This window comes from Terrapene carolina, unplaced genomic scaffold, assembly GCF_002925995.2.
Source record: "Terrapene carolina triunguis isolate 2854851 unplaced genomic scaffold, T_m_triunguis-2.0 Scaffold68, whole genome shotgun sequence".
NCBI classification, from domain to species: Eukaryota; Metazoa; Chordata; order Testudines; family Emydidae; genus Terrapene; species Terrapene triunguis.
The window spans coordinates 20,556,581-20,569,722 of record NW_020664419.1 but is presented as its reverse complement, the minus strand read 5'-3'; the positions used below and the strand labels follow the sequence as shown (position 1 = coordinate 20,569,722).

The following is a 13,142-nucleotide window of genomic DNA, read 5'->3' as shown; positions in this document are numbered from 1 at the left end:
CTTTTAGGTGTCATCTTTGACTGGGCCATTGTGTTTTTTATCTTGCTTAAAAAAAAAATCTTTAAAATCTACCCCCCCCCCCCCCAGTAAGTGAAGACTCATGAAACCCTCATCCTGACTTGACTGCTGTAACTTTTGCTTTCCTCCAGTCTATTCAGATTAAAGATCATTTTTCTGGTTCACCGTTCTGATCACGTTGAATCCCTCTTTGAGGTGTCTACCTGCTCCCCATTGACTTCCACATCAAATATATAAGTTTCTTATTGTTACCTTTTAAGTCTCTTCATAACTTAGCCCCATCTCCTAACTGATTTAGTAACCTATTATGATGTCAGCCCCTGCCTTTACTCTGCAAGTGTTCCCATCCCTTATCACCAGCCAATCAGCTGCTTGCTTAAACACCTCTATGCTTGCTGCCATGCTGCCCCTTATGCTTAAGGAAAACTCCCTGATGAATATCTGAAGAGCCACTATTTTATCCTTCATATCCTTCTTTAAGGCTGGTCTCTGCTGTGATGCTTACTAATCTCATCTTGCTAATCATGGCTAAGCAGATGATCAGCTGAGACTAATTTCTTTTCTTTCCTTTCTCTACTCCTTTACTTCCTATCTTTACCCTCAAAAAATAAAGTAAAAACCAACTGCAATCCATGTAACTAGCAAAGTTGTGACAGCATATTCATTGCTCATTTGTTGTATCCACCCCTGCCCTTTTGTTTGTGTCTTTAAGTTGTAAACCTTCGAGAGCAGGTATTCTCTTTTTTGTTTCTATTTCTGTATAATGCCCAGTACTATTGGGCTTCAGTCCTGAATGAGGTCTTTGGGTTCTACCGTCATATAAGTAACTAATCATCATTGCCATTGGTTACAAAGTCTGATTGTAAGAAGAGATTGTCACCTCTTATTTAGTTTACTTTTATTTCTCCACATATGGAAAAAATAATATTTTATTTTCCAGGTCATCGCTTTGATCCTTCTTGCCTCTTGGAAGGTGACATGCAAATGCAGTTGGATGACTGATGACAGAAACTTGAATCAAAATGCCTAATTTCGAACATCCAGAGTATCCCGAAGCTACCTTGCTTCACCTGGAAAGTATGGTGCCCTGTCGAGAATCCCAAGTGTCATCACTGTTGTCAATATTTGGAGAGGTAGCTCTTTCTATATTGTGTATTTGGGTAGATTTATAGATGTTCTACTAAGATGTTTGTTTTTACGGACAGGCTGAAAACAAACTTAAATGTATTATTACTCTGAGCTAGGCTAGCTGTTTACATTGTAATTTGAGATCTTGTTTGATAAACTTGGAAACACAAGATCCTCTAGCTGCTGTAAGCAAGGGGGAGCTTTATAGCTATTTTTCCACTCCTGGCTGCTGTTAGTTGGCTTTCCAGTACCAGTCATTCTTAGCTGCTGTGAGGTGTGATAGGAAAGATCCTTGCCTCTCTACTCTGCTCACAACTCATCTTTTCTTGGGTGGTCCTCCCGTATGGGTAACTCTGGTACCTGTCTCTGTTGTTGTGCCGGTAGCTTTCCCAACAGAAACAACATGAAACGTGACTCTTGATAATTTCATTGCTGCCCATAAGGCTCTGGAATAGCTGCTATAAAACTGACCAGAGACGTGTTAATTTTTACTGTACTGGTGCTTGGCAAAGCTATTGCAGTGGCGAAGGCAATGGAGCTGTTTATCTGCAGACTCTGGGAAGGCAGCATGGTATCAATTTACATTTATTTAACAATATGTAAATTGATGTTGATAGTTTATCTGGTACTGCATTTGATTTTTACAAGGTGTAGTATATTTATAAAGCTTAAATACTGGATTTTGATGTATTTATTATAGCTATAAAGGCTGGAAGCTTAATTTGTTTTTAAACAAAAGCTTAAATTCTGCAGAATCTTTATGGCTTAGGCTGTCCCCATACTTTCCAGGGTAAACTTCCTGCTTGCCTCTGGAGAGTGAATTTTTCAAGCATTACCTTCAGAACATATTGAAGACTTACCTTTACTCAGGCACTTGTTTTGAAGTCATGATCTGAGTGCATTTAGTTTTTGTTATTCAGAAGATGTTTTCTCTGTTAACTTTGTCAGTTTGGGTGTCTTAGTTAATTTTAAAAAAATATGTACAGCTGCCTTAAAGCTACAATGGGCACATTTTGACAAAAAATAAATACAGTTCATTCTGAAGATATATTTTCTTCCAGTCTTTCCCCTCTAATCTCAATTCTCTCATTTTTATTTTATTTTTTTAGTTTCTCCGCACTTCCTCCTTTTCATTCAATTAAACTGCTTTGGGTTATCCTTTTTAATCATAGGGACATAGGTTTTAACAGGAAGGTAAAATTTTCAAAGCATGTAAGTGACTTAGGCTCCTAAGATACTTATGGTTTGGGTAAAATTTTAAATATCAGGAGCTGCGAAAATGGCTACTCAGGCTTTGGGAAACAATGGAAGAGCTTCAGATATTAATTTTTATTAGCCCTTAAAATGATTTATAATTTGATAAAGTTTACCTTGAGAAATATTGCATGAATACTGGGTAACAACCATGGTTTTAGGTATTATGGGTGAGGAGGCTTGCCCCCCTCTCTGTCCTTCTCTCTCTCCTCCCATGTTCTAATATCTTCTGTCTTAGCCCTTTTGTAACTTGTATTTATCACTACGTAATTTGAGAAATTACACTATTTTTTTAAGTTGTAAGCCTAAATTAACTGCTTTCCATTATAGAAAATATCAGGAGGGTGGAAGTTGATATTCAGCTTTTTGAGTCTAAAAGAGAGTGTATCTACACTGCCAAAAAAAACCCAAAATGCATAGTAAGACTCAGAGCCTGGGTCTACAGACTTGGACTCGTGCTACAGTGCTAAAAATTAAAGTGCAGACTTTCCTGCTTGGGCTCTGCAACCTGGGAAAGGGATAGGTCTCAGGACCTGAGCTCCGGCACAACCGGGAACATCTAAACTGCTATTCCTCATCATTGGAGATTTTTAAGAGCAGGTTAGACAAACACCTGTCAGGGATGGTCTAGATCAGGGGTCTCAAACTCAAATGATCACGAGGGCCACATGAGGACTAGTACATTGGCCCGAGGGCCGCATTACTGACACCTTCCCCCCACCCCCCGCGCCCGCCGCCCTCCAACCCTTCCATGAGGCCCCACCTCTTCCAACCCCTTCCCCGAAATCCTCACCCCAACTCCGCCCCCTCCCTGCCCCCAGGGGGGGCAGGAGGGGTGTGGGGTGTGGCAGGGAGTTGAGGTGTGGGGTGCAGGACAGGGCTCAGGGCAGGAGGGGTGTGGGGTGTAGCAGGGGCTCAGGGTGCAGCAGGGGGCTCAGGGCAGTTGGGATGCAGGAAGGGTGTGAGGTGCGTCAGGCGGCTCGGGGCAGGGGGTTGGGGGGCAGGGGGTCGGGGTGCAGGGTACGGCAGGGGGTCAGGGTGTGGCAGGGGGCTCAGGGCAGTGGGTCGGGGTGTGGCAAGGGGTCGGGGTGCAGGGTGTGGCAAGGGGCTCAGGGCAGGGGGTTCGGCTGCAGGAGGGGTTCGGGGGGCGGGCTCTGGCCCGGCACGCACCGGGGGCAGGGCAGGCTCCCTGCCTGCCCTGCCCCCCCCCGCACCGCTCCAGGATGTGTGTATTGCTGTTGCTTCAGGCACCGCCCCCAGCATCTCCCATTGACTGGGAACGGGGATCCGTGGCCAATGGGAGCTGCTGGGGGCAGTGCCTGAAGCAACATCAACACACACACCAATGTGCCCCACCCTTCCCCACGTTCAGTCCGCTTCCCGGCGTGGGGGCAGGGCAGGCAGGCAGGGAGCCTGCCCTGCCCCCGGTGCGCGTCGGGCCGGAGCCGCTCTAGGTAAACGCTGGGGGAGGACAGGGGTGGGGTAGGAGACGTGAGGAGCTTGCGGGCCGCAGAAAATTACCTCACGGGCTGCATGCAGCCCACGGGCCGCGTGTTTGAGACCCCTTGTCTAGATAATAATTAGTCCTGCCTTTAGTGCAGGGGACTGGACTAGATGACTTACTGAGGTCCCTTCCAGTCGTACACATCTATGATTCTATGATTTTTAGTGCTGTAGTATGAGCCTGAGGCTGTAGATCTTGTTTTTTGCATTGTAGATGTACCCTTAAAGGACTAGAGTCTGATATCTTTACACATGTTGAATAGTACTCTGCAATTAGTGCCATCATTATCAGTGGGACATCTTGACAAGTAAGCTACTACTCAACGTGAGTAAGGGTGGCAGAATCCAGAACACTTTTTTGTCCCTAGAGAAGACGTGAGCTAACTCAGGTTAGCTAACTTGAGTTAAAATCCCAGTTGTCATTTTCTTATGAGTTAACAGATTGAAGTAAAGCCAACAAACTACCTTGTCTTCACTAGAATTTTACCTCAGTTTAGCTAACTTGAGTTAAGAACACACCCTTTGCCTAATGAAGAGACAGCCTTAATGATCTGGGAGTTTCAGTGGTGGCTTTAGGGCCTTTTTTGAACCCTGCTCTCAGGTTTGGAGGACCATAGAATCAAAGTGAGAAAATACCATGTTGCATCTTAATTGGAGTGTTCTGTATTTGAGTCTCTTAATTTAAAACAAGGTTTTCCTCTGGCAGCAAACTAGATGAGCCAAAGTTCTCTAAATCTCAGAAATAAAGAGAATGTTAGGTATTAAAATTTTTAAACTTTTTTTCTAGCGTCAACATTTTAGCTTCCCATCCATCTTTATCTATGGACATACCTCTAGTGGCAAGACCTATGTGATGCAAACTCTTCTGGAAACATTAGAGGTAAGAATAAATTCTTACGGTATTCATAAAACACTTTGAGCCAATGAGGAATTAAAAAAAGTTCCCAAACTAGCTACTTTAAATTTGATGGAGAATTGCAAGAACAATTTATTTTGCTCCTATTTCTTGCCTGTTATTCTTACAGTATCTCTTCCATTTATTGCTTGATTGTCACATAAAACACCTTCTTTCTCATCAAGGATGCTGCACAACATAATGCAAATTAAAATAGAATAAACTCATAAAATTCAAAATTGATAAAAGGAAATGTTCTGGAGTTGGTGGGTCCAGTACAGAAAGATGGGTGAATGGTCGTTAATAAAGGGCCAGTGTTGATCATAAGCCTGGCTTGAAATTAAAAAAAACAATAAGCAAACAAAAATACACCTCTACCCCGATATAATGCTGTCCTCAGGAGCCAAAAAATCTTACCGCGTTATAGGTGAAACCGCGTTATATCAAACTTGCTTTGATCCGCCGGAGTGCGCAGCCCTGCCCCGCCCCCGAGCACTGCTTTACTGTGTTATATCTGAATTAGTGTTATATTGGGTCGCGTTATATCAGGGTAGAGGTGTACTTGGATTTGTGTGTGGTTTTTTTTTTTTTTTTTTTTTTAATTGGGGAGTGGTAAACTAAGATGGCTGTCTGGACTAATTGCAACAAAGACATTACTCATTGATTGAGCTGAGATTCACCTTTCAATCCATTTTATTTGCATATAAAACTGTATTTGTATGCATGCTACAAATACTAATCCCAAAATGCTATTGGTTGTTGGCTATTTGTATTACAATGATGCCTAGAAGTCCTGATCATGTTCAAAGCACCATTTCATTAGGTCCTGTACAGTATTTGAGTAACAAATTAATCATCTGGTAATCAGAAATGCATCATCATTCACCATTTTCTAACATTATTTACAAAAGTAAAAATTAAGAATCTGAATAACTCATGTGCGAAGCCATATAATTGCTTAAATAAATATAAATGGGGGGTGGGGGAATATCCTCCTGGTTAGCAAAATGAAGTACCAAAATATACCAACTAAAGTGAATGATTCTCTCTCTAGGAAAATTTCTAAAGTACAAATGCAAAACAAGATTAAAATAAATAATTTAAATCAAGTTTTCCTGTTCACTGATTTAATTCATTATTAAAATTAGGGCTGTCAAGCAATTTAAAAAAAAAACAATTAAAAAATTAATCACAATTAATCACACTATTAAACAATAGAATACCCATTTATATAAATATTTTTAGATGTTTTCCTCATTTTCAAATATATTAATTTCAATTACAACACAGACTACAAAGTGTGCAGTGCTCACTTTATATTTTTTATTTGAACTGTAAAAACAAAAGAAATAGTATTTTTCAATTCACTTAATACAAGTACTGTAGTGCAATCTCTTTATCATGAAAGTTGAACTTACAGTTGTAGAATTATGTACAAAAAATAACTGCATTCAAAAATAAAACAATGTAAAACTTTAGAGCCTACAAGTCCACTCAGCCCTACTTCTTGTTCAGCCAATCACTAAGACAAACAAGTTTGTTTACATTTGCAGGAGATAATGCTGCCCGCTTCTTGTTTACAATGTTACCTGAAAGTGAGAACAGGCGTTTGCATGGCACTGCTATAACTGGCTGTCAAGGCTGTATCCCCACTTTGAACTTTAGGGTACAAATGTAGGGGCCTGCATGAAAACTTCTAAGCTTAACTACCAGCTTAGCTCTGGTCCCGCTGCCATCATTCTCAATGGATTCCCTCCCTGGGAAGCCTTGAGAAACCTCTCACCAATTCTCTGGTGAATACAGATCCAAACTCCTTGGATCTTAAACAAGGAGAAATTGACCCTTCCCCCCTCCTTCCTTTCACCAACTCCTGGTGAATACAGATCCAAACCCCCTTGGATCTTAAAACAAGGAGAAATCAATCAGGTTTTTAAAAAGAAGGCTTTTAATTAAAGAAAAAGGTAAAAATCATCTCTCTAAAATCAGTATGGAAAATAACTTTACAGGGTAATCAAACTTAAAGAGCTCAGAGGACCCCCCTCTGTCTTAAGTTCAAAGTACAGCAAACAAAGATAAACACTCTGGTAAAAGGTACATTTACAAGTTGAGAAAACAAAGTAAAACTAAGACGCCTTGCCTGGCTTTTTTACTTACAAGTTTGAAATATGAGATACTTGTTTAGAAAGATGGGGAGAACCTGGATTGATGTCTGGTCCCTCTCAGTCCCAAGAGCGAACAACCCCTTAAACAAAGGGCACAAAACAAAAGCCTTTCCCCCCCAAGATTTGAAAGTATCTTGTCCCCTTATTGGTCAGGTGTCAGCCAGGTTACCCGAGCTTCTTAACCCTTTACAGGTAAAAGGATTTGGAGTCTCTGTACACAGGAGAGCTGTTACCCTTCCCTTTATAGTTATGACACTGGCATTGCAAGATATTTACGTGCCAGATGCACTAAAGATTCATATGTCCCTTCATGCTTCAACCATTATTCCAGAGGATGCGTCCATGCTGATGACAGGTTCTGCTCGATAACGATCCAAAGCAATGCAGATTGATGCATGTTCATTTCCATCATCTGAGTCAGATGCCACCAGCAGAAGGTTGATTTTCTTTTTTGGTGGTTCAGGTTCTATAGTTTCCTCATCGGAGTGTTGCTCTTTTAAGACTTCTGAAAGCATGCTCCACACACCCCATCCCTCTAAGATTTTGGAAAGCACTTCCGATTCTTAAACCTTGGGTCGAGTGCTGTTGCTATCTTTAGAAGTCTCACATTGGTACCGTCTTTGCATTTTGTCACATCTGCAGTGAAAGTGTTCATACAACGAACATCATGCTTGGTCATCATCTGAGACTGCTATAACATGAAATATATGGCAGAATGCGGGTAAAACACAGAGCAGGAGACATATAATTCATGGAAGCATGTCCTCTGGAATAGTGGCCAAAGTATGAAGTGGCATACGAATGGTTAGCATATCTGGCACGTAAATACCTTGCAGTGATGGCTACAAAAGTGCCATGTTAATGTCTGTTCTCCCTTTCAGGCGACATTTTAAATAAGAAGCGGGCAGCATTATCTCTCTTAAATGTAAACAAACTTGTTTGTCTTAGTGAATGGCTGAACAAGAAGTCGGACTGAGTGGACTTGTAGGCTCTAAAGTTTTACATTGTTTTATTTTTAAGTTCAGTTATGTAACAAAATCTATATTTGTAAGTTGGGCATTCACGATAAAGAGATTGCACTACAGTACTTGTTATGAGGTCAACTGAAAAATACTATTCATCCTTTTTTTACAGTGCAAATATTTGTAATAAAAATAATAGAGAGATCACTGTATACTTTGTATTATGTGTGGTAATTGAAATTAATACATTTGAAAATGTGGAAAAACATCCAAAATATTTAATAAATTTCAATTGGTATTCTCTTTAACAGTGCTAATAAAACTGTGATTAATCACAATTAATTTTTTTTAGTTAATCGCGTGAGTTAACTGTGATTAATGAACAGTCCTAATTAAAATTGATGGTTTTAATCCCGTAGATTTAAATCAGTGTGCCCTGATGTGCAGTTACACTGGTTAGCTATGTGCACAGCTAGCAGAGTGAGTCAGGATGATTTTTTTTTTTAAATTAACTAAATGTCTTGAAGCCCTATTGGCCATGTTGTTCACTGATTTATGGGACAATACAAAATATGGAGCATATTGACTTCAATAATGTTGTAATCTAAATTATGATGAATTGTATCATTATAAACCTTCAGTTTTGGGTTTCAAATATTATTTCCTGTTTGAATATGGAATTCAGTATTAGTTGGATGTTAAAATTTAAGGTAGATGTAGACCTCTTGCAAGATAGCAGATGTATAAAGCTTAAATACTGGACCTTGATGTATTTATTTAACTTCCCAATAGACTGCCATAATTGAAAGCTCATTTTGCAAACCTGCTGTCGTGAGTTAATAAGCATGTTTAAGGTTTGATTTGAGCAATGTGATAAGGTAAATAAGATGTCATATAAAATGAGCTTTGAGAATCTTGGAGCTAGGCCAACCTAACTTTGTCCACCCTGTTGGCTTCTTTTATTGATTCCCCTCTTCCTTTACGTGACTTTTTTTTTTGTTTTGTTTTGTTTTTTGTTTGGCTAAAAATTGCATCCTGTTTGCGCACTTAACCACGTGAATTTTTGTTGCATTGTTGGTGGTTCCTGAGCAGCCGCAGCCCCTCTCCCTTTAATTGGTTAACTGGTTAAATGATATAATTTTAATAGTTTAAACAGTTATCTTTTTAAAACTATATTTACATCCCTAGTTAGGAAAGTCCAAGAGAAGGCCTCTGTCTAGGTATACTCCTGACGTGGACAAAGTTTTTTGTATACGTAACCATTACATCCTTGTGGGTGTCTCCATACGTGAGGGACTTAGAACATGTTCCATTAGGTCCAAAGTAGCCTCTACAGATAGTCTGAAGAATATCTATGTTGCCAAGTTACTCAGGATGGCCATGCTGAATTGAAACCATACACTTAGATATCAGTCACTTGACATGACAACTAGATTTTTGTGCAGCTTGCGAGAACAGTTCTTTAAATTGTCTTAAACAAATTCTCCTTTGAGTAGTGGTTACTGCTACTTAATCTCCCATGAGTGAGGCTCTTCTTTACAGTACTCTAAAAAGGAAATAAGGATGCTTCCTACTAAACATTGTTTGACTAGATTGTCAGCATGTATCCACACTTTCCCAGATCCACTGAGCCTTTGATGTGGGTTCTAATGAAGTGGAACGACTGTAATGAGCTCAGTACGGGGGCTTCTATATATAACCTTGCATGAGAGGTTTGGTTCTGCAAGGAATGTGTGTGTCCTAGTGACTACTGCTTTCCAGAAGGTTTTGATATTCAGTGAAGAAGAACAACATATGTTTCTTGAACCTATTTTAAGAGCTACAATTGCTACATAAGTAACCTTTCTTTCCTTATGTACATGTGAGTGACAGAATAATAAAAATGGAATCAATGTTGTTGTTCCATTAAGGCAGATAACCTTAGCTTTTGAACATTAAAAAGATACTGCCAAAATTGACAGGCCTGAAATTTTACTTAGAAGTAGCAGTAAAATCACCCCTTTCTTTTTTTCTTATTTTAAAGCTGTTTTTAGTGCTGAGATCTACCCCCCCCCCCCAAGTAATGGCTGAAGCAGTGGAAGAAGTCACAAAACTTGAACTCTTCTGCTGTAAACAAAATAAGGAGAGCTCTGGGTTTTCATACAATTAGGGGCATGTGTTCCGGTGAAGTTTGTACATAGATCGTGCTCTCTCTCTAATTGGTCAGTTTCATTCCTCTGACCAGTCATGGAGTCTGGGTGGATTGATTTAAATTGTCAAGTGCAAAGCCTCAATTTAAATTTGTTTTAATCAGCTTTTCCATTTGCACTTCAGTTATTTTCTAAAGAGAGGTGCATTCTCATTGGTTGATATAACCATGTTGTTTTACAACCAAATAGGGCCTTAACACTACATTTGGTACTTCTTTTTGCTACCTAGGAGGGTATGCTGTAATTGTGTACATTTATTTAACAAGTTATATATCTTAATATTTTCAGTCTTATTAATTGCACATTTTAGTATGTTAGAAAATGGTGAATGATTTATTGCTTATTTACTAGATAATTAACTTTTTGCGCATGATTTGTGTCAAGCTGCATTAGGATGGTAAATGGAGTTTAATTAAACACACAACAGCATATAAAACTTTTTTTTTTATTAAACAAAACCTTAAGTTTTGGATACATAAACTTCTCTAGTCAAAATATGTTTCACATTTACAACTAAATGATTTATTAAACAGAGGGATTAATGGTAGTCAGTGAATTAAACTGATTATTTCAGGTCAGCCTAGAAAAATAATATACCTAATAGGCTGACCTATTGTGCTACATTTATGAAGCTTGGCTATAAAAGTTAGATGTTTTCCCCCTGATTCTTTCTTTATATAGAAAAGCAGTCTTCAACTCAGTTTTTCATAAAGGCTCGTGGATTCAGAATATTTTATTTTTTATTTAAATGTTTTAAGAAATAAGTTTAGGCCTTTACATATTTTGTTTTAAATTCACATTTGATTTTAAACAGGCTTATTTTTTAAAATAACTTGTTATGATTTTTTTATTTTGTTATTTAAAGTATCATTTTTATAATCCACTCTGAAAGGAGTTAAATATGCAAACAACCTTACGGAAATAAGAATCTTATGTATTTCAATGCTTTGACTACACAGGACTTAGCACACAGAAGAAGTAAGAGTTGTGTACTGTGTTCACACAGACCTGCAACCCAAAACAAACTGATAAATCTAAATTGTAGTATAACAGCCTTGAAACATCAATATAAATAATGCTGTAAGGTGATCTCAGGGCTTCTGTTAATGAAAAGTGTTGCAGAAATTGATTTGAGAAATGAAGTGAGGAGATGGGAACCTGAAATAGTGAAGCACAGTTTTTGCCACAGTAAAAGCTCATGGCAGGAATGTATTTGAATACACATCATGCTATATGTAATGCTTCCAATCATCAGCTCATTTTCACAGATAAATCATCGGTGCATGCTCCTGACAGTGCATTGGAAGTATATATCAACATCTTGTCTCAAGAGTGTATGTGGAAGTTGCATATTTTTTTCCTATTTAAACTAATTCCTAAATTTTTTTTTTTTTGTTTTTTTTTTTTTACATGAAACTTTACTGTTGAATGGAAGTCTGAGGCCCAGCCTGAGTCAGATGCTTTTGACCCAGTAATGTGTAATATATTTTTGATCAAAAACTTTTTTAATCTATCTTTGTTTTTCTTGAGTTATTCTGAAGAGAGGGGTTTTTAAACATAAACATAATTTACACTGAATATTTCATATTAGTAACTCTGTCACAAGATAATATGGTTAAAAATCTATTTACTTGCCCTTTGTGGTATGTAAAATTTTGAATTGCTACAAATATGATAATCCATTATTGATCATATTTCTGTAAATACTGGGTCCTGCTGATGGCGATGCAGTTTATTCCTATGTCTGTTTTTGGGAGCAAAGAAATTAGAATATTGAGCTCTGATTTTTAACCATTTGGATTATTTTTTATCATTTGTATTTCTTTCAATATAACTAAATTAGATTGTCTGTCTTTTTTCTCATTTTTTAGCTTCCTCATGTGTTTGTGAACTGTGTTGAATGCTTTACTTCAAGGCTGCTTTTAGAGGAAATTTTGACCCAGTTGCAGAGCCTTTCATCTGAAAATAAACACGGTTCTCATGTGCCCTGTGACACGTTTAATGACTTTGTACGTCTGTTTAAGCAAGAAATTATTACTCAAGATCTACAGAATCAAACAGTATATATTGTAAGTAATTTAACTTGCATGTTTCTCCTATTTTTATTTTGTTTAAATGTATTTATCAGAGTTCCTTTATGTATGAAAATATAGGTGTTGCTCATCAATTTACATAGGATTTCTGTATTGTACTGTATGAGCCTGATTCAAAGATCATTGAAATTAATGAAATTCTTTCCGTTGATTTCATTGGGGTTTGCTCAGGCTCTATATGCCTACTTTTATAAAACCATTCACATGCAAATACTAATAGTAGATCGTGCTAAATAGTTAACTAAGCAACATTTTAACAAAGGTTGCCAGTCGAGAAAACTGAGTTGATTTATAATTAGGTAGAGAGTGAACCTCACAAATCTCTTTTGGGAGATAGTTCTACTAGAGAGAAACCGAATAGGGGAAGCTACATGTGGAGTACCCAAGTGGAGAGGGTAGCTAGGCTAGCACAGGTTTAATCTAGAGGTCATGCTGATTGGTTCCCTTTATAAAAGGGCTGCTGAACTCTCTTCAGTAGCAAGATTTAAAACTCAATTCTTACCTGTAAAGGCAGCCAGTGTGGAGAAAAGTTAACTTGACAAAATTTTGTAGATCATGTGAACAGTGGGTGGAGGAAGAAGTCCAGCAGAAATACTATAGTTGTATTCCAAGTGAAAAATAATGCATAAAGCATAATTGTAGTAGCAGAGAACTTGAAATAATATAAATAGTGGACACACTCTCCAGAATGTATTTTCTTTGGGGGAAAAGGAACTAAAGATTTGTTAAAGGAGGCTGAATTGACCATGTGACTAAAATTGAAGGTGTTCAAATTGCAAGTTTGATGCCACTGGAAGACTTTTTTTTAAAATATTCCCTCTAGCCAGTTGAGTGTGGTGTTTTGCCTTACTTGAAGTCAAGTAAGGAAGAAGTAAATAAGCATGTTTAAACATCTTCTTCAGGTAATTTTGCAGGCACAGCTAAATGTTTTATATTTT

General features: G+C 38.2%; 1 protein-coding gene across 1 annotated transcript in view; it reads left to right on the top strand.

Annotated features, from left to right (window-relative positions):
• The first annotated feature begins 247 nt into the window (after positions 1-247).
• The window catches only part of ORC5 (origin recognition complex subunit 5), a 138,820-nt gene continuing 125,925 nt past the window's right edge, over positions 248-13,142 (top strand). The window contains exons 1-3 of the mRNA XM_029910799.1: positions 248-1,151; positions 4,691-4,783; positions 11,983-12,180. Of these exons, the coding sequence (XP_029766659.1) occupies positions 1,041-1,151; positions 4,691-4,783; positions 11,983-12,180 (402 nt within the window). The 5' untranslated portion in view covers positions 248-1,040. The remainder of the gene's footprint in view (positions 1,152-4,690; positions 4,784-11,982; positions 12,181-13,142) is intronic.